At 33.2% G+C, this 21,988-nt stretch overlaps 1 protein-coding gene across 4 annotated transcripts in view; it reads left to right on the forward strand.

The window, feature by feature from the left end:
* Positions 1 to 21,683, forward strand: part of LOC113513503 (sodium/calcium exchanger 3) — a 161,350-nt gene extending 139,667 nt beyond the window's left edge. For 2 of the 4 annotated variants that reach the window (XM_052900549.1, XM_052900551.1), the window contains 6 exons: positions 5,491 to 5,642; positions 7,080 to 7,179; positions 8,516 to 8,614; positions 9,609 to 9,767; positions 12,973 to 13,144; positions 13,815 to 21,683. In XM_052900549.1, the coding sequence (XP_052756509.1) occupies positions 5,491 to 5,642; positions 7,080 to 7,179; positions 8,516 to 8,614; positions 9,609 to 9,767; positions 12,973 to 13,144; positions 13,815 to 14,019 (887 nt within the window). In that variant the 3' untranslated portion in view covers positions 14,020 to 21,683. The remainder of the gene's footprint in view (positions 1 to 5,490; positions 5,643 to 7,079; positions 7,180 to 8,515; positions 8,615 to 9,608; positions 9,768 to 12,972; positions 13,145 to 13,814) is intronic. The other 2 variants (XM_052900550.1, XM_052900552.1) reach the window with 1 other exon arrangement.
* Positions 21,684 to 21,988: the final 305 nt, after the last annotated feature.

A 21,988-nucleotide genomic window follows, 5' to 3' on the forward strand; every position in this document is an offset into this window, starting at 1 on the left:
TGCAGTGCCGTTGGTGTTGTGGGTGATCATGGGCGGCGGTAGTCACTTACCACCAAGTGAGCCGCATGGTCATTTTCCCCCTATGTTGTAAAAAAAGCAACGTAGCTTGAGTGACCTATGATTTGGCGTAGCACATGAAATTTTACTTTTGACATGTAAAATATTTCAAGACTAAATCCCAGCGTAAATCTTCGAGTTCTCAAATTCATGTTTGGATCATTCAGAAATGATTGTAACTTTCTTCGTACTTTCGAGTGCATGTAATCTTCTTGTCTGGTAATCCAGATTAAAAGCCTTTATGGATAAAGGAGGCAAAGAAATAGGTTTTTACATATAAAGACCGAATCCTCGTACGAGTATGTTTTAGGAATAGCAGAAACTAGATACCGAGCATTAAACGAATCATTAAATCATTAAAGAAAAAATCTTGACTAACTAAGAAGTGTCTTCCTAAAAAAAAAACAGTAACTTTAATCATGACTAAATTATATGGTATTGACATGAGAATCATTATCATCATTATATCAGCCATCTACTGTTCACTGCTGAACATAGGCCTCCCCCAAAAGAGGGGTTTTGCCAGTAGTTGCCACGCTTGGCAGGCGAATTGGCACCCCAGGTAGGCTTTGGTGATATTCTAAGAGGAACACTGCTGTCCCTTCCTCGACCTTTAAATTCTCTTTGTCATCTCTTACTACACCCACGGAAACGGAATAGGTGGCCTCTCTATGCTGAAATTACACGCCACACTAAACAGCGTCAAAATAAACAGTTTCAATTACAAAAAGAATCGTCAAATCGGTTCAAAATTTGCGAAGATATAGCGTAAAAAAACCATTTGAAAAGAGATAAGCGAATTGTGAGCATAGCATAATCATAAGAATACATAAAACGAATAGAATAGACACACATAACTTTTCTTTATGAATGCGACGATACCGCCAAGAGCCCGAATAATTTGGGAGGGTTGTCACAAACTCATTCGCATTTTACGACGCGATGTAACTCACGCGGTAGACTTACGAGCGAGCGAGATGCACGCTCTAACTACGGTGTCTATTGCAAGCCCTGACTGATTTAGCACTTAAAGAGAAGCGGGCCGTGAGCGCGCTAATGTAGTTATTATTATTGACTCCGCGGGAGTGTCAGTTCTACCTGAATATTTATTCTTGTAGCGTAAGGTCGCGCCCATTATGAATTATTTTGAACACGCACAAAACGAATTATTCTGCTGTTAACGTTTAATATATTATTTTGAAATCTTGTTGTTAAATTTGATGTAATTTACATTTAATGTATATATTACATTATAGATGTAATTATTATAGTATATATTAATTAAGCGTATAACCACAGAATATATTACGATTTAGTATAAAGTATCATTATCGTCAAACGCTTAACTTAACGCTTAAAGCGTTAATCGTCTACTGCTTAACATAAATTTCCTCCATAAAGGGACTTTTGTCAATAGTTGCCATGCTTGGTTGGGTTGGCAATCGCAGTTAGACTTTTAGACGTATTTTAAGAGGGATGCTGTTGCCTATCCTCTTATGACACCCACAGGAAAGGAAGCGGTGGCTTATCCTATGCCAGACTATACGGCCAGACGTCAGTATAAAATTGTTTAATTTGTTTGGTTTTTTGATAAGTGATTTAATAAAAGAAGGTATTTTATTTCAACTAAAGGGAGTGGTATTGCCACTTTCAGATTATTTAGATTTAATATTGAAGTTTTTTATTTATTTATTCATTAGTACATATATGTGTATATGGCGGACTTAATGCTAAAAGCATTCTCTCCCAGTCAACCACAGAGAAGTGTCAGAATACTTGATTGCGGTACTAGTAATTATTGATATACATACATACTAAAATTACATATATAAACGAATAAATATCTGTAAATAACAAATATACTTACACATGTATAAAATATACTATATTATACACGTAATTGAGAATAATATAAAGTACTTACTGCTCGGATAAAGTATACGATAAAAGTGAGCGTGAAGGTTTTTTTTGTAAAGACAGTTTAGTCGGTAGTCTCTTAATGGTATCAGGAAGCTCATATCGTCATAGTCGTAGAATACTGACGGATCTGACAAATATTACATATATAGATCCGTCAGTATTCTACGACTATGACGATATATTGAAGTTATATATTATCGGTAAATTAGTTACAAAAAAGGTAACAAAGCGCAAAAATGAATGAACGAATTGGATTTTTTATTTTATTTTAATATAAAATAATATAGATCAATTTATACACTGTTTAAATTTATTTTTGTTTAATTTGTTAAAATTTTTCTTTTTTTTTTACACATTATCTCTACATTTTTTTTTGGATGGACCTCATTTGCAAGTAAGGTTTGTTTGTGACAAAAATAGTATATATTTGATAGTAGTAATGCTGTGTTGGATGCTAGTAAGTAGAAATATTTGATATTTAGCCTTTATCCCGGATAAGTTCAATGACCGGGATAAAGTTTAGCTAATGTCCTTCATCATCTCATGATTTCATGAATTTTTAATGGATGCTAATGATTTATTTATTGCACTAAATAAAACATAATAAATAATGTAAGTATTAATGAGAAGTGATACAAAAGGCGGCCTTATCATTAAGCAATCACTTCCAGACAACCTTTGGGTAGAGGACATTGAGAAAAAAAGACAAAGGGTAGGTGGCGCACTATTATATAAATACTAATGTATACAAAAATATATATGTAATGCCTGCGCTATCGCAATACGCTGGAGGAGCACCAGTGAAAGATGAAAGGTGAGTTAGCCCATCGTGATCAATACAGCATTGATCAACCACGATGATCTCCAGTGAGAACCGCGTGGAGGTACACCTGATTCTCATCCCATTGCTAGTAATAAAGGATGTATTCTCATACATCCTTTATTACTAGCAATGGGACTGTTAGACACCATTATTAACTATCCCTTTCCCTCTAAATTTCATGATTGGTTAAGCTGTTAAGGCACTATGAGGTAACAAACAAACTCACTTTCACATTTATAATGTTAGCTGGGATTTATGCGGTGAAAGCCGCGATATGTAGCTAGTATATTACATAGATTTAAATGACCCTCAGAAGTTGTTAATTGGTGGTTAAAAACTTATAGGTGGTTGAATGCGGTAGTCCTTCAAATTTACGAGAACTCACGGGAACAGTTTGCAAAATAGTTAATTATAAAGTAAATAGCTTGACTGATTGATTGATGCTCGTTTCCACTTTGGGTTTGCTGGAAGAGAACTCTTGCTGAGTAAATCTCGCCTTTGTACATTTGCTTGCCACTTTACAGTCCTGTGTGTATTATTTATCCAAATTCTTACAATATATATTCAATAATAAATGTTAATTATGCTATATATTCCTATTTACGCAGCATTGATAAAAGAGTTTTTTTTTTTTTAATGGGTGATAATGGGATGGAAACCCTACCCGCGCTATTGGTATACACCGGCGGGGCACCAGTGAAGGATGATAGGTGAAGATGAAGCAGGTCAGTTAGCGCATCGTGACGAATTCAACAAGAATTGTTCACGATGGTTTCCAGGGGAACCACGTGGAGGTCGACCTGATAGGGCATATTGCTAGCAATGTCGAACTCCATTGCTAACAATCCCTTTCCCCCCTGATAAAAGAGTTGAACTGTTTTTATGAAGCATTTTTATGGTGACGCTCTATCTATTATATATAGTCTAAGATCTAATATATTAGTACATTTTACATTTTAAAATAAGAATAGTAAATTTTGTCATGAACTCTGACAACATTTTGTTGAGTAAAAAGTACTTGTTTGTTTCTATTTAAATCAAATATAATAAAGACTGGCATTCATTAAAATACAAAAAAAAAAAAACAAAAGTACAGACTGGTGTATTTTTTGAAAAAAGAACGATTATAACTGAAAACATTTATGAATGGTGCAGGCAATCTTGCAAGTTTCAATGCTCTCGGTTTGTGAACGTCGCTCTCATTTATCCCCAGATATGGGTAGGCGGGCTCGTTTATTCCCTAACGAGCGTAGCGGACTGAATGCCGGCAAATAGGCCAACGAAAGTAGCGACACCTAGTGGCCTATTAATATTAGTTTACAGTTTTCAATGTGACCCGATGGACGGTTTATAATTTAGCGCTGTATTTTACTATAACGTATTAGAAAAATGGTAAAATATTATGAAAATTTGTATGACGATATTTATAAATATTTCTGTACGTTCATGATGTCGCAGAGACAAATTGAAATGCTTTATTTTTTTTTTATTTAAAAATATTTAAGATTTTGTTTAGTTCTCTAAAATTAAACGCTTCAAGATTTTTTTTTATTTAAAGCGTCAATGATTTTATTTAATTTTAATTTTTAATCAAATACATTCATTTTTTTTTAATTAAAAACGTCAACGACTTTCATTTTAAGATATTCTTCTTTAATAAAAGTGTCAAGATTTGTTTATTTACTGTTATGTACCAAAAAGGAACCCTTTCGGTGCGACTTTATTAGAATATTATATGGAAAGATTTCATTTGTACATTTTAAAACTGATTTTAATTTATTTTTATGCTTGGATTGTAAATGTAAATGAATATGATTGAAAAAATCTGTCTCCCTTATCTCCAGATAAGGGACAGATTTTTGAAGTTTGAATGAAGAATGAAGAAGCAAAAATATGTAATAATTACTATTTAAAAAGATGTTAATATTACAGAAAATAAAACAATGATGCCACGCTTGATGGGCGAGTTGGCAACTGTAGTTAGGCTTTGGTGATGTTTTAAGAGGAATCTTGCTGCTCATATCTCGACTATTAAGCTACCATAGTCGCCTTTTATGACATCTACGTGAAAGGAATAGGTGGTCTATTTTATGCCGGGACCATATAGCAAAGATATGATACATAACATTAATTTATATATAATACTAGCGGCCCGGTACGTGCTTCGCTACGTATAAAGTAAAAAAAATAAAAAAATAAAAAATTAACATCAATAACACTGACAATTTGCTTTAATCGAAGCACGTCCAAAATGAAATGACCGCATGAATGACATAACAACATGCTTGTACTGTCAACACTGAAAAAAGTTTCAATTTGACAGCATAATCCTCATCTTAAAAAAAGTTTGTATTTGACACAAAAATCCCCATTAACTTAATTAGTTGAGTTATAAAATTACAACGAAAAGTGGCAGTAATTTATATATATATATATATATATATATATATATATATATATATATATATATATATATATATATATATATATATATTAACATTGTTATTATGTCTATTTATAAGTAAGTATTTATGAATGTGTATATTTATTGAGTGTATGTACGAAATAGTGTAAATATATTAACCTAAGTTACCCCTTTTCATCATTCCACCGAGCTAATAATTTCTCCTAACTCATTAAAAGTTATTTAATGCATAAAACATAGATTAATAGATATTTTTCATCACTAGATGATGACAATCCGGTGGTGCCTGGTGGCAATGAAGTGAACCATCTAGCGACACTACCTGAAGAGGAAGCTGTGGTAGCCATGATGGGGCTGCCTCGTGCTGGTGAAATTACTCGAGCCCAACTCAGGATAAAAGAAAGCAAAGAGTTTAAGGTAGTTTTTTTATAATCATTATCGTCATCTTAGCCGTTAACTGCCAACGGCTGAACATAGACTGTCCCCATAAGTTTTCCCCATAACTTTTATTTATAAACTTTTAGCCACAATTTTAACTGAGATAAGTAGTTTTTTTTTTTTGATGATTGGTGAAAATGGAATGGTAACCCTGCCTGCGCTAATGGGATACGCTGGCGGAGCACCAGTGAAGGGTGATCGATGAGAATTAAAACAAGCCAGTTAGCCCATCATGATGAATTCATCAGGAATTAGCCATTATAGTTTCCAGGGGGAACCACTAGGAGGTCGACCTGGTTGGGTATATTGCTTGCAATGGGATTTTTAGTCTCCATTACTAACAATCCTTTTCCCCCTGAGATAAGTAGTTTATATCCTTCTCCATCTCAAATAGTAAAAACCTCGTCTATTGGTAACCGGGTTCTGTAGCCTATGATGCCTGCAATACCAGGGATATCAGCTTAATACAGGACCATAATTAGAACTAAGTTTAAGGTAAAGCAGAAGAACTTTTTGGTAAGGCAGAAGCTATAATTGAGTGACTTCTAAAAAGCGAATCAATCTAATTTTCTTGGTGTCTTTTATTTTAAGATTGGACATTGGGTCTTTTACGGTAGGGCATTGCTAATCAATGCCCTTCCCCCTCTAGCTATGGCGAACTTTAACCTCTCCTTGAAAAACCCCATATCTCTAGGATCTCAATATAATAATAATATAATATAATAGTCTAGTGTCAGACCGAAACAGGTTTTACAGCTGAAATCCAAACCGAACTTTCGGCCTTGGTCTCAGTTTTGGCCGAAACCGAAACCGAAACTTACTGAAACATATAAAAAATTTCTCTTCTATACTGAAATCTATATATATTATTCTATATATTTTTTACACAATTATTTACAACACTCAGATAGTTAAAGGGTAATAATAAACACTAATTAAAGTATGTAACAAATATGTCACATATATTTAAATGTAAAAACATGTTAAAATTATGATTTACTCTTGGAAGTAAGCTTAAAAAAAAAACAACTTTTAGTTAGACACACACACACACACAACACAAACACACACACAAAGTTTCGGCGCGACCGAAAGTTTCGGATAAATTTTGCCCAAAATCGAAACTAAGTCCGAAAGTAGAATTTTTGGCCGAAACTAGCCGAAACCGAAACAGAAACCGAAAATTCGGTAGGACACTAAAACATAGTTTACATTGCAAGGATTTTGTAAAATACAATAAAAATTAGTCAATTATTTTAAGTAAAATGTCAAGTACCTAAACATAAAACTGTTAAGTTCTCACTCTAGAAATTAATTGGCAAAAATGTCTTGTTTAGCAACCATTGTCTATTTCTCACTTCAGCCAACCAATATATTATTGATTCTATTTTATTTATTGGATTTTCTACTCAACAGAATACGGTAGACAAACTGGTGCAAAGAGCAAACGCATCTATTATAATTGGCACGTCATCGTGGAAAGAACAGTTCACTGAAGCGTTAACAGCCAGCTCAGGTACAATTTACGTTACATCTAGTTCTAGCATTACAACACAGCCAAATATTCTACACTCTCATTTTGTTGGAAAAATGTGTTACGGATGATTTTATACGATACATTTGTTTGCTAAAAATCTAACTTTAATGGTGAAAAATATTGTAAGAGATGATAATGGGAGCAATTATCGATTGTAAAATAAATCAAATCGGTACAGTTTCACAACGATATCAGGTAGCATAAAGATACAGCAAAAAAGTATGGTGTATATTTGAATCAGTAGATCAATGTCTTTGTTAGTTTTTTTTTTACAATATCAGTCATTAAAATTGCTTTAGAGATTTCTATAATTAATTTTTAAATTTTATACTGTGTATTTTTTTTACTGTATGTAATATATATATATATATATATATATATATATATATATATATATATATATATATATATATATATATATATATATATATATATATATAAAGAATATACTTTTCTGGACTGTTTACTTGCATGACTTATAAGTACCATGTATGTGTTAGAAAACATAACAATATATATACTAGTTACTAGCTTATATGAATTTACGGGCTAGGTTCCGGGTTTTATTAATGTTTGAATTCTCAGAACAAATATTTGCTTTACCCTTACAAATATTGACGTTCACGCGTAAAATACATAGTGAGAATTTATACGAGGATATTACAGATTTCCCAGTGAAAAATCTGAGAATCACTAAATATTATTAGTATAAATATACACCAAGTTATATCAAAGCAAAAAAAGAAATGCCGGAGGAATAAATTTGTATCGATGATGTTTTAATTTTAATAAACCTTTCTTTTTTTCTTTTATTGCTATTGTACAATGATTTTCACCTCTAAACGGGAGAACAGAATCTATTTACATCTACTATCCTGGCCAGAGAGCTTGGTATAGATTTCCATCTTTTGCATTGACTAATAGCGCTTTGTTTCATTAACATAATTACCAATCTGGGTAGTTTTTGGGTTTTTCGGGTTGGCCAAAATTATTTAGGAGAAAAAAATTAAAGAAAAATAAACTGGACGTGGAAAAATTTGGTTGATAGGTTTGATATTATTGAAATTTATGATATCATAAGAATAAAAAGATTTGGCGATACATGATAATTTATACTAGCTGTATTCTGCGACTTCTCTCGTGTGAATTAATACTAAGTTAGGATATAATCTGTCCGTGTAGCAAAATTAAATTCAAACATATTTGTTAGTTTTTGCATTATATATAAATAAAAGATCTATCCATTCATTTATCTATGAGTAACATCCTTACCAACTTTCGCATTTATAATACTTTAATAGCATTAATATTTCAGGTTCAGATAATCCAGACGAACCGCCCTCATGTTTTGACTACGTGTTACATGTAGTTACACTATTTTGGAAAATCATATTTGCTTTCGTTCCTCCAACTGGTAAGTTATTACTTTGTTTTCGCAGTCAAAAGTATAATTTTAATAAAATAACTACCGGTTTAATTTACGTGTGATCGAAGAAGCTCGATTAGTTTTAGTGGGCCGAGGCACGCAATAGGCTCGTGCTCGCGTCACAGTCGCTCACGACTAAGGATCACGAACTGTTTCCAAAACCAGTCGAGCTTTTGTATAATGTATGCTTACAAAACTTTTAAGAATAAAAATATAATTGTTTATTTTGTTTTGCTATTATAAATTACTCGCCCCGGCTTCGCACGGGTTCTTTACAGAAAATATATAATAGCCTATGTTACTCCGAGGAGATGTTACTTTCAGTAAAATTGGTTGAGTAGTTTTTGAGTTAAATCGTAACAAACAGAAAATTAATCAATGTATTTCCTCGTTATACATAATATTAACTTACTTTGATACACTATTTATATTATACATGTATTATACATATAAATATTTCTCTTAATTCACTCTATCTATTAAAAAAACTATTCATTAAATCAAATCCGTTGCGTAGTTTTCAAGATCTAAGCATACATAGGGACAGACAGATGAGTAGTAGAGATGATAGTGATATTGTATATAGTGATTAATTTATATTTTAAATACACAATGTAAAAGTCTATACAAGTAAATCGTACCTACATACCTGCTTCTTCATTGCCGACGTTTAGTTCCCGACTGTGTATTTAAAATATGCGTAAACAACGTGAAAGTTTAAAATTAACTGTATGTACTTAGTTTAAAATAAACCCAGAGAGATTGAGTTATCGGTATACTAAATTAAATTTAAATATATTAAAATGTATAAGTAATAAGCTTTTCTGTATGAACTCACTTTTAAATCAAAAACGAGGTAAATAAATAAGCGTTTATGTAAATAAAGGTCCTTTCATGTTTTTACAATTCATTAAATTGTTATTAAATTTATCAAATCGTCGGTAAAAAAGTTTTGTATGCTAATGAGGTTTTTTTTTTACAGATATCGGAGGCGGTTATGTTTGTTTTGTTGTGTCAATCATCTGCATTGGATTGGTGACCGCAGTTATAGGTGATGTAGCCTCGCACTTTGGATGTACACTCGGAATCAGAGACTCTGTTACAGCCATCGTGTTTGTTGCATTAGGAACTAGTATACCAGGTAGAATTAACTTGTAAATATTGATAAAGTTATGATTCTTATTTTGAAAATTGAGAAAAAAATGATACTGCTTTATAGCAAGCAGTATCATTGTCTATGGTTACCTTTAATATTTTTTTAATGAATGATAATGGAATGGTAACCCCGGCCACGCTAACGGTATACGCTAGCGGGGCACCAGTGAGGGATGATAGGCAAGAATGAAAAAGCAGGTCAGTTTTTTTTTTGATGGGTGAAAATGGTATGGTAACTCCGACTGCGCTAACGGGATACGCTGGCGGAGCACCAGTGAAGGGTGATAGATGAGAATGAAAACAGGCCAGTTAGCTCATCATGATGAATTCATCAGGAATTAACCATGATGATTTTCAGGGGAACCGCAAGAAGGTCGACCTGGTTGGGTATATTGCTAGCAATGGGATTCTCAGTCTCCATTACTAACAATCCCTTTCCCCCCAAGGCAGGTCAGTTAGCACATCGTGATGAATACCTGGAATTCAGCACAATGGTTTCTAGGGGGGTCACGTGGTGGTCGACCTGACCTTTCCCATTTCCAGAGTCCATACTGTATTGCTGGCAATGGGACTGGTAGTCAGCATTACTAACAATTCTTTCCCCCATCTTTATAGGATCGGAAAGGATTCTAATATTAATTAGAAAAATTGGCGACCACTTCAATTTTTTTTTTTATACCACTGAGGTGGCAAACAAGCATACGGCCCACCTGATGGTAAGCGGTTACCGTAGCCTATGAACGCCTGCAATACCAAAGGTATTACGCGCGCGTTGCCGACCCTGAAGAAACCTCTTTACCCCCCTTTTGAAGAACCCCATGCTGTAGTCTCTCGGGAAAACCTCGGCAGGGAGCTCATTCCATAACCTGAGTGTTCGTGGGAGAAAGCATCTCTGAAACCGCGTTGTACGCGACCATTTAGGCTGTAAGGTATGAGGGTGAACTCCCTGTCGATGGCGAGCCGTACGATGATAGAAAGTGGCCGCAGGCATCATATTGAATAATTCCTCTGAGCACAATCCGTTGTGTAAGCGGTAGAACACGCAGAGTGAGGCAAAATCTCTCCTAAGACTTAAGGGTTCGATACCGCTTGCAAGCATGGGATCATCGACAATTCTCATAGCTCGTCGTTGCACTGAGTCGAAGGGTTCAAGCTGGTATCTAGGTGCTCCCGCCCATAAGTGACAGCAATACTCCATATGGGGCCGGATTTGCGATTTGTAAAGCATTAATCGCTGATCCGGCGTGAAGTAATGCTTCACTCTATTGAGCACACCGAGTTTTTTGGATGCCAGCTTCACCTTATCTTCGAGGTGGCCACGGAACTGTACGTCACTAGAGATGTCGACACCAAGGATCCCAATGCTTTTAGAGATGTTAAGAGACGTGCCTTGGAACTGTGGGGCCACAGCAAATGGTTTTTTTTAGCGGTGAACGCGCAAGCTTGTGTCTTAGAGGGGTTAAATTGGACCAAGTTTTGTCGTCCCCAATCAGAGACTCCAGTTAGTGTTCTCTCGATTTCAGACACAAGCTGTTCACGATTGTTCTCCACGATGGAACGGGAGACATTGGTACGACCCGTATAAAGGGCATCCCCGGTGCTGTCATCCGCATAACAATGAATGCTACCGAAGGTTAACATATCATTAATATGCAGCAGAAACAGCGTTGGGGACAGCACAGAGCCCTGCGGGACGCCAGCGTTAATATCCATGCTATCGGAGCAGCAACCATCTACAACGGTTTTTATACGTCTGCCGGATAAAAAATTGGCGACCCATTTACAAAGGCTGTCGGGAAGTCCATAGTAGGGCAATTTCGATAGAAGACCCCGATGCTAGACCCGGTCAAATGCCTTTGCAATATCAAGACCGACAGCGAGCGCCTCACCTTGACTCTCAATGGCTGATACCCATCGGTGCGTAAGATATACCAAGAGGTCACCAGTTGAGCGACTATGGCGAAAGCCATATTGGCGGTCACTCAATAAATCGTGATCCTCTAGGTATTTTAACAGCTGTGCGTTAACTATACGCTCCATCACCTTAGAGAGAAGGGAAGCGATCGCAATCGGTCTGTAATTTGAAGGGTCCGACTTATCGCCCTTTTTAGGTACAGGATGTACAAGGGTGGTCTTCCATGTCGAAGGAAATTGCCCTGTGGAGTACGAGATCGTGAAGAGACGCGTTGATACAGGACACAATTCCGGAGCACACTGCTTTAGGACCACTGCCGGTATACCGTCTGGCCCACTCGACTTATGAACATCTAAGGATAGTAACTCCCGCCGGACTTTACATTGTGTTATAGTAATTTCCGGCATGGAGCTTCCGCAATACAAGATGGTAGGTGGTACAGAATTACCTTCGTCCATAGTCGAGTTAGAGGCAAAGAGAATGCCAAATAAGTCGGCTTTCTCTTTAGCACTGTAGGCCAAGTTACCATTCGGTTTCCGAAGTGGTGGAAAAGACGACTGACAAAAGTTTCCTTGGGCAGCTTTAGCAAGCGACCAGAAAGCACGGTTACCAGAAGGAGGGCTTGATAGTCGCCTACCAATTCTGCCCACAAATTCAAATTTGGCTCTGGCAATTACTCTCTTACTGGACCTCGAAGCAGCATTTAATTTGCGCTTTGCATCAGTGATTCCAGGATCAGAGTTAGTGCGAGCCGTAATCCAAGCCTTGTATGCAGCTTGCTGAGCAAATCTGGCTTTCTTACAAGACCGGTTAAACCACGGACGCTTCTTCGATCCCATTGCCACTAGCGGGTTGGGGATATTATAGGGAGTCAGTGAATGCAGGTGGCTCAGGACTGTTCCTTATGGCAGTCTATGGGGGAGGCCTATGTTCAGCAGTGGACACATAACAGCTGATATACGCCTTGTAGGTCCGGAAAAAAATATGATGAGACCTTTTTTTAAAAAAAAAAAACCAGTTACCGAAGTCTCTTGTAGCCCATTTCTAGTATAAAATAGGCCATATTTTCAAAATCTATACATATATCTTACTTTTTATGTTAAGCTAGTTTGAAAATTATTATTGACTATCTTATACCCTCGACTTCGTCTGCGTGATCAAGATATGTTTACTGACCGGTGATAAAAATTAGAGTTGAATCAAGTAGTACAATAATCATATTCGAATTGTTATTCATTAACTTCTTGTCTGATATAATTTTATACTTTTATACCAGATACTTTCGCAAGTAAAGTGGCGGCGATTCAAGACAAATACGCGGATGCATCTGTGGGGAATGTTACTGGTTCAAATGCTGTGAACGTCTTTCTGGGTATAGGCGTAGCGTGGACAGTGGCTGCTATCGTCCATTGGAGCAGAAATGAAAAGTTTCTTGTGGATCCTGGCAAGTAAGTATTTAAAAAATAATATATTTGTATGTGTTTATTATTAATTGTGTGGTCCCGGCATAGAATAGGCTACCCCTTTCCCGTGGGTGTCGTAAGAGGCAACTAAGGGAGAGCGAGGGATGGACAGCAGCGCCCCTTTTAAAACATCTCCAAAATCTAACTGCAGTTGCAAATCCGCCTACCAAGAGTGGCAACTACTGGTAAATCCCAGTAGAGGAAGATAAGCCTCTGCCAAAAAGGGGAGACTTGTTCACCAGTGGACAGTTAAAGGCTGATATGATGATAATAGGTGTTTATAAAATGCCACTGTTTTATGATATTTAAAATGGCAAACAAGCTAACTTGTCACCTGTTAAAAAGTAGTACTTTAAATCAAGTTCTTAAATTGTATTGCATAATTTGTATAACAGCTAAGCTTTCTTACTAGAAAAAACAAATCCGTGAATGTATATGTAACAGGAGGAAGTGACAAAAGAAAAGAGAAATCGTGTGGAACGTGATAAGCTTAAAAGTAAATCCAGTTATAACAGCTGTTACCGATCAATGGAAAAGAAATAAATTGCCCTAAATCCAAATAAAGGGCCAAAGGCAAGGCAATGATGACTTGCAAAAACACCTCCACTGCCAGTCACCGTATACCGGTTTTCTAATTTAATTCATTTCCCAACAGCCTCGCGTTCAGCGTGACGATGTATTGTTCTGAAGCCGCCTTCGCAGTCTTGGTCCTAGTGTTGAGGCGACGTAAGTCCATCGGAGGCGAGCTTGGTGGTCCACGCTGTATTAAAATCATCACTTCCATGTTTTTCTTCTCTCTCTGGCTTCTATATCTCACGATGTCCAGCTTGGAAGCTTACGGTGTTATTGAAGGATTTTAAATTTTCATCTTTTGAGACTACCTTGAATGTTAGTAGACCAAGAAAAATGTAAAAGGTTCGGAACATTTTCTAAATATTGGACGAGAATGTTTTGGAACTAAAGATGTATTTACCTGAATCTTTTGACTAAAATGTATTTTAAAATTCCTGACTAGATATATTCTGAGTACATTGGAATTTCCATAACGGAAATTATGAAGGTGATTTAATTCTGTATTCGTCTAATAATTGTAAACAAAATGAATGTGCTCAAATGTACAGGTCTTAGGATTTTTTCAAGTCTCTTCTTCCTCTAGATTTTTATCTATTTCAAATCTTTTAAATTGATAATAATCGTAAATGTAGCCTTGAAGGCTGTGCTATATAAAGATCTAAATTAGATAAAAGATTATAAAGTATGTATTAGTATTTATGATGTTGTAAAGTAGGAAGATCCAAGTGTTGGTTACAAAAATTTGTTTCATGATCTTAAAAGATATTGGGTGCATTGCACTATATACAAAAATTGGTGTTTTGTCGGTCATATTATTATGGTTAGCTAGATAGAGAAATGACATCCGGTTAAGGCGATCTTTTAGATCTATAAACTTAAAGGAGGTAAATTTAAGTATTACAACTTGTAGACCACTCATACGAATTCACATAACATAATTTACACTTGGTCTTTACAGATAATGGGTTAAATTCACCGCAAATAATTTAAAGACCTACTTAAATCATGGACGACAATTATTTTGTTGGTTTTTTTTTTTAATATGGTAAATTAATATATCGTTACTGTCATTGGCTCTAGTAATAATTTGTAGATCATGTTGCACATAAAAAAATTAATTAAATACATGTTATTAGAGAAGGCTTCGCTCGTCGTAATTTTAGATTTTGTCGCGTCGTCGGTACATTGAATTTAATTTGAACGCGTATTTATTCGCGGTCAAACTTTGATGGCATAGATTGTATCTAGTTTAAGAGGTAGTTGTCGCGCCAAGTCATTAATTAGACATAATTAAGTGTGACGATTGATATGCCGCGTCTTATATAGTTATTTTTAAATTAGCTAATGTAAGCCACAGTAAAATTTAAGTAGTAGGCGAATTCCAAAGGTAAATATTTGAATTACATTGCACGCGAATCTATAACGGCCAATACTGAGATAGGGTTTCGTGTTTAAAACAAAACGAAATCAAAATTTGTGTCCTTTTAAGGGAGTATACTACAAATGAAACTGATTTACCAGTGAAAGTGAACATTTTACTCGAAGAAACGTGAGTTACAAAAAGAAAAAAAAATATTTTCCAATTTTTTTCTTAGCCCTTTTGTTTAGGAAAACGTTTACAAACAGTAAACTCTTTTAAAAGGATAAAAAAATTTTGGATTTGTTATTTTTTTTTAATAGAACATTAGAAATATGTAAATTTTGCAATAGGCAATTTATTTGTTTTGTCTTCGTATGTGCGTATAATAAGTATTTAAACTACTAGTAGTTTCTACGCTGTGACGACGGGATTATATAGAAAGTTGATTAATCTAGAAAATCTTAAATGTGAAGAGATATTTTTAGAGAATATGAATTTAACAGCGGTCGTATATACGGTGCGCATTATAAAACACTCAGTACTGTAGCCTTGCACACGAAGAAAGGCGATAAAAGTCGAAAAAATATAGGTAAGATCAAAAGATTAATGCTTCCAATATGTAATACCCTTTCACAGAGCCATATAAATAATAGATGTGAATCTATTTAATATTACACACTTTGGAATATGTAATAATGATTTTATTGATGTACATAAAGATCATTGGTGTTGTCAACATAGTTTTGTTGGAATTACGGTGTTCAATAATAACCTTATGTAGAATTATTGTGATTGTAACTGGGGTGTGGTCGGGTGAAATAATTATTATACATTTATTAATTATAATCAAAGTTATAATATATATCGATAATGACAAACGACTTGTCGACATTTTTTGTCAAATTTTATTATAATTATAAAAATGTCAATGAATAAAGAACTATATGATTTAATGTGCACGGTAGTGTAAAGGCCAAGTCAAGATTATCGGTCGCTTAGTTAATGTAGAGTTATAATCACAATAAAAATAAGAATAAAAAATATTATTAGCGCGTAGAGATCGTTTAGTATTTAGAGTACTGTACATACATACTAACGCATATTTATTAGTATTAGAGATACAAGCTTAGAACTAATGATATGTAAACTTATTATATTATTGTGAAATATCAGCGCAGTTGGTAACATTAATGGTACCTACATAAGTATATAATATTTACACAAACATATGAGCTATGTTGACATCGAATATATTAATGAAATCCACATTATTATAATAAATATTTACATGTAAGTTATGTGGGCACCATTAAGAAATATTCATGGAATTACTGCCATAAAAGTAAGCTTTATTTTCAGAGATGCTTTTGTTGGAATTTTAATATGCTATTAGATCGATTGGGTTAAAGGTAGCATAATTGGCGAAATATTTACAGAATTAGTGGTAATTTTTAATATCATCAAGCCAGATGACGAAATTTGTGTAAAAATTTTAGCTTCACAAATTTTCATATCTTCTGTCCCTTTATCCTTTTTGTAAGTAATTAAGAGATACCTTTGAAATTAAACTCTTTTCCACTCTTCTTAAAACTTTTACAACTAACCGTAGCTAGCTCTTTTCATTATGAAAATAAATTTTCTGCCTGAATTCGGACCAAATATATTGTTTTCGAATTTATTTTCTGTAGATGTTTTTCTACGCTATTGTCTGTTCTAATGGTAGATTTTCTAAATTTTTCATATTAGCGTCTCTAACACTTCTTGATCATTCGCTGTTGTAGATTCAAATTCGGCCATGGTGCTTCTGGGTAGCTCATGTCTCGGGTTAAAATCACAAATAATGATAGTTTTAACAAATTAATTATTACAATGAAATTTACCAATAACCTGCTCGAATTTTATTGGTGAATTAAATCAATTTGAGAAAAGTATTGACTGAAGTAAAGGCCTATATTATAGGTTTATGGCCAAAATGACTTTCCATTTTTTCCTGAACTTGTCTTCATCATCATAAAAAAGCGAGACATAGAAAATACAGCGTACTATTACCATGCTAACGAGGAGGCATGATATAGGGTTTTATTTTGAGTTTTTCTTTTTATGCACTGTACTTCTTTCCTGTAGTCGCTTGATAATGACAACCTTAGAGTGAAAAGTAATCATGACTCTTTGTATTTTTATTTGTCATTATATGGATTATTATTTAAAAATATCTATTTTTTTTTTAAGATATATAAAATTTGTTAATTAACAAATACAGATTTAACATCTAGATTTTATTAATAAATAAATTTTATAATAATGATTACTACCTATATCATTTACATAGTTGAAGATCTACACTACTTCTGTATATGTCTCATGTCCTTATATATGTATAAGATCAATCATATGCTTACTTATACTTATATATGTCAAGAAAGTATAAATTCTGATGATCTCTGTTCATTTAACCTTGCAATTACTATTCAATCTACATTGTAAGCTCCACACGTAATCTTAATAACCATAATACAGAATCTGATCGCTTTCAAAATAAATGAGGTGGCGATAGATGCCCGTATATTTAAGACAAAACTAGTCTTTATGGTTATATATATTACTCAATTGTAAAATTCTATATATTCTAATACTATTGATATTACTGTTTCCAATATCAGTAACATAATATGAAATCTATGCTATTTTATAATTTTTGAAAATCCCTTTTTTTATTTTTTTTTAACTTTTGCAAATTTTAATGCCTCAAGACCCAGATTTTATGAAAATGAAAAAAATGATGCCAATATATTGCTCTTAATCTACAAATTTAATAATTATTAAAGGAACTACAAATTTAATAATAAACTTCTTGGAGTTAGTAAATTCAACTTTTATTGTTCTATTTGACACGGTTATCTTACTTTTCATTACGCTAAGCTCGTGTCCTTTAGTTAGAATAATATTACTTTGTACCGTTTTTATTTAAACTCAACTTGGCAGTCCAACTAATTGGATTTTGCTTGCTTTCAAAGAGTGAATTGTAGTCCGCAATTGACAACTTCAGCTCTTTAATTCCAAGAACTGAGCACACTCGTTATCTGTCTTTTTTTAAAAAACTTTTAATTCTTTTATTATGAAACGAAACAGGAAGAACAATAATTTTTTAAACATTTAGGAACTAGTATTTACGGAGTAAAGGACGCTATGTTATTAAGAGTATAGACAAATTTAGTCTTATATAAACACTCCATACAGTTTTAATGATGCAGTCACCTAATAGTCTTAACATGGATATTTCTGTACGGCAGAAAATCTACTTTGAGCAAAACTGCATAGTTGATACTTTTGCAATATTTCATCATAGTTTCACCATTTATTTATATAGAAATGTGGAAATGGCAATATGAATAGTATATTCCTTCTCTCTAAATGTCGTGCGTGTTTAGTAATTCTTTTATTGTATTCGTGTATTATAGATTTTGTAGCTATAACGAACTGATAGTGTAAATAAATCTTATAATGCTTATTATTTGATACAGAAATATTTATTTGTATGAATAGATTATATATTGATAACGTCGACACTGGATAGGAAACGGTTGAGTTTGTTTCAGATTTTAGATTTTGAATAATCGATAACCTATCAACACATTAGTTTGGACAAATTCAAAATGGTATCTACAGTATTATAAGTATTTACATGGGCTTGATTCTTATGCAGTTAGAAACTAGTCGAGCAATCCTGAAGTTAATACACGAGTGAAGCTGATGTAAATAATTAAATATATGCAATTTTATTTTGATAATCTAATACAATTCTTCCCAATTTATTATTATTTCTATAATTCCAAAATCGAAATTCTGAAATACATTTAGTCGTTTTCGCCTAAGTCGACGTAGACATCCAAAAAGCCGATTTAGATGCACGGCGGTGATAAGTAAAGTTCAATTTATTACAGCTGTTTATTTAATCGGTAATCGCGTAGTAAATAAATGAGATCTGGAATAACGAACGAATCGATGCTTAATTTGACGATGTTTAATTTGCAAAGCCGTCCGCTTGAAAATATTGAGAGACATATTTTCTGTTACGCTGCATATTAAATATATTGTATATTTAATTAGAATAATTTGAGATAATTTATTTTAGTAAATGTATTTTGGTAATTTTTACTGAAAAATTTTAATACAGACAATAGTTTGATTTTTGTATAGTTACATTCAAAGAACAATTAGACGACATTGATAAAATATTTTAAGGCTTATTAAATTATTTTAGAATATAATTATATAGGATAAACTCAAACACACCCAGATGATGTATAAAATTATGTTTTCACATAAAAGATAATATTTATATTTAAAAATATAGTCTATTCTCAATTTTATTCTAATAGATGTGTATTTTATGTATTATTATTTAAATGGATTTCTGAATCCTCTTATAAATAATAAATTTATTTAAGTATATAGTTCCTATAAAAAAGGCCTAAGGTAGATTTTTGTTATGCCAAAATGTATTAACTAGGTCTTGCAATTGAATATTCGAGTTATTAGAATATTATTTTAGAATTAAAATTCTTTAAGTTTCAATATATCATTGATTTTCAGTCTTTGGAAAAATAATTGTAGGTATACTTTTAGTACAAGTTTTTACCTTTTGATTGAATCCCAGGAATCGTTACCAGGGTCAGTTTTTGGACTTAGTCTGTTTCCCAGTTTTCTCGTAATCAGATATCTGAATTTATCCGTTTTTACAATTTCCTTTACATAATTCAGAAAGAATTAAGATCGACAGGAATTGCGAGGCAATATTCAGTTGTCATTATAATCTTAGACCATTGTTCTCAAATAGGTATATCTTTCAAGATACCAAATTGCAGTTGATGCCGCTACGGTGGTTTTAACTAGGAAACGAAGTTATGACACTTGTTATATCTCTGATATGCCGGAGGTGCATATAAAATAATCTGACGATACACGCAAATATGTTTTCAATAAGTCTGAAAAAAAAAACGTACCTATGTATTTCATAACGAATTTGAGCAAATACTGAGTCTGTAAGTTTCCGAGTTTCTGGTGTTTTGTTTTTACAACGAAAAGGTCTCAGTTAAGTCTAAGAAGATGTCTCAGGAGAAAGATTATTTGAGTCTCTTCACTAAACAATAACTCTCCTACAGAGAATACTTAAAATGTTCTCGGTAGTTGCGTCTCTCTTATAGCGTGGGTTCTTAACATATGGACATTTTATTATGCTTAGTGTTATCATTCCATTTCTCTGATCTTTAAAATCATTTTCCATGATTCGGCCATATTTTTCTATGCATTTGACTGAGTTGACGAGATCATACTTACCAAACAAGAGCTCATATTCTGTAACTTATTTTATAACATGTCCATTGAATTCCCTCATATGAGAAAGTACTAAATAAATGTATTCGTATATATATATATATATATATATATATATATATATATATATATATATATATATATATATATATATATATATATATGTTACCGGCCAAACCCGATTATAGGACAAACTAGTTTTGCCTAGGCTAAACTAGTTCTTCCTATACACGATAGGATTAACTAGTATAGCCTAGTCCAATCTGATTTGTCCTAAGCCTGATAGGATAAACCAGTTTGGGCTAGTCCAAATTAATTTGTGCCAATATAAATACGCACACTCTAGGATAAACTGGTGTGGCCTAGTCTAAACATTATAGTATATTTAGAAAGTCAAATATATATATATATATATATATATATATATATATATATATATATATATATATATATATATATATATATATATATATATATATACATTTCTTATGTATTATTCGAATAACGTTTGAATACTGACCTTGAATAAAAACCTAATATTCGGATATCAAAATTGTTGTATAATTGCAAGACCTTGTTTCAACTTAAATAGAGAATAATAGAAAGTGGTACATATACAATGATAGTCGGAACTGATTGATAAAATTTGTGAGATTAAACAATTATTTTAAACGTCTCCTTGTCAAATTAGGAAATAATTTTGGTCCATCTTGACGAATTCTATAAGAATTAATCACGATAGTTTCCAGGGAACCGCATGAAGGTTGAACTCATGGGGTATAACGTTAGAAATGGGGCTATTAACCCCTCTACATAATCAGTTTGTAAGCTGTTAAGTCTCACGATGTTTCAGCATTCGAATATACAGTTCGTTCTGTTATAAGCTATATAAAAACTCACACCTGAATAATACGCGGAAGATCAATTCAATTTACTTTTAGTTTTAATATTAGTACATAATTATTTAACTGTTCTCTCTTAATAATTGTTGGCAATTTAGATATTTATTTATATTATAAAATGTTAAATTATAATATTATTTCAATAAGTAGAATATGTGTAAGAAAAAACGCAAAAGAACTTGGCCCAGTTTTTGCTGTTTATATTTTTCGATATTATTAAGCACTGCATGTTGACATGTAATTAAGTAGAGATGGAGCACGCAGACCGTTCGTTACATACAGACAGTCGATTATGTTGTTTTTATAATCATTGTTATATATAAATATATAATTAAAGTGTTTGTTAAGTACTTAATCATTTGTTTCATTTTCCAAATCGGTTTATAAACGATGGAATCAAATTAACAATATCCTTTTTTTATGTTGGTTGAAAATGCAGAATTTTTTTTACAACACAGGGGCCAAACGTGCATGCGGCTCACCTGATGGTAAGTGACTACCGCCGCCCATGATCACCCACAGCATCAGCGGCATTGCAGGTGTGCTGCTGGCCTTTTAAAAATAATATAAGCAATATTGAATTGTATTATAGTTGGGTGGTGTAAACACCGCTACAAACTAGGTATGGGTAATGAGATGGATGTTACAGCAATATCTATA

The sequence above is a fragment of the Galleria mellonella genome, unplaced genomic scaffold (genome assembly GCF_026898425.1).
Source record: "Galleria mellonella isolate WM207_F2 unplaced genomic scaffold, CSIRO_AGI_GalMel_v1 utg65, whole genome shotgun sequence".
Taxonomy (NCBI): domain Eukaryota; kingdom Metazoa; phylum Arthropoda; class Insecta; order Lepidoptera; family Pyralidae; genus Galleria; species Galleria mellonella.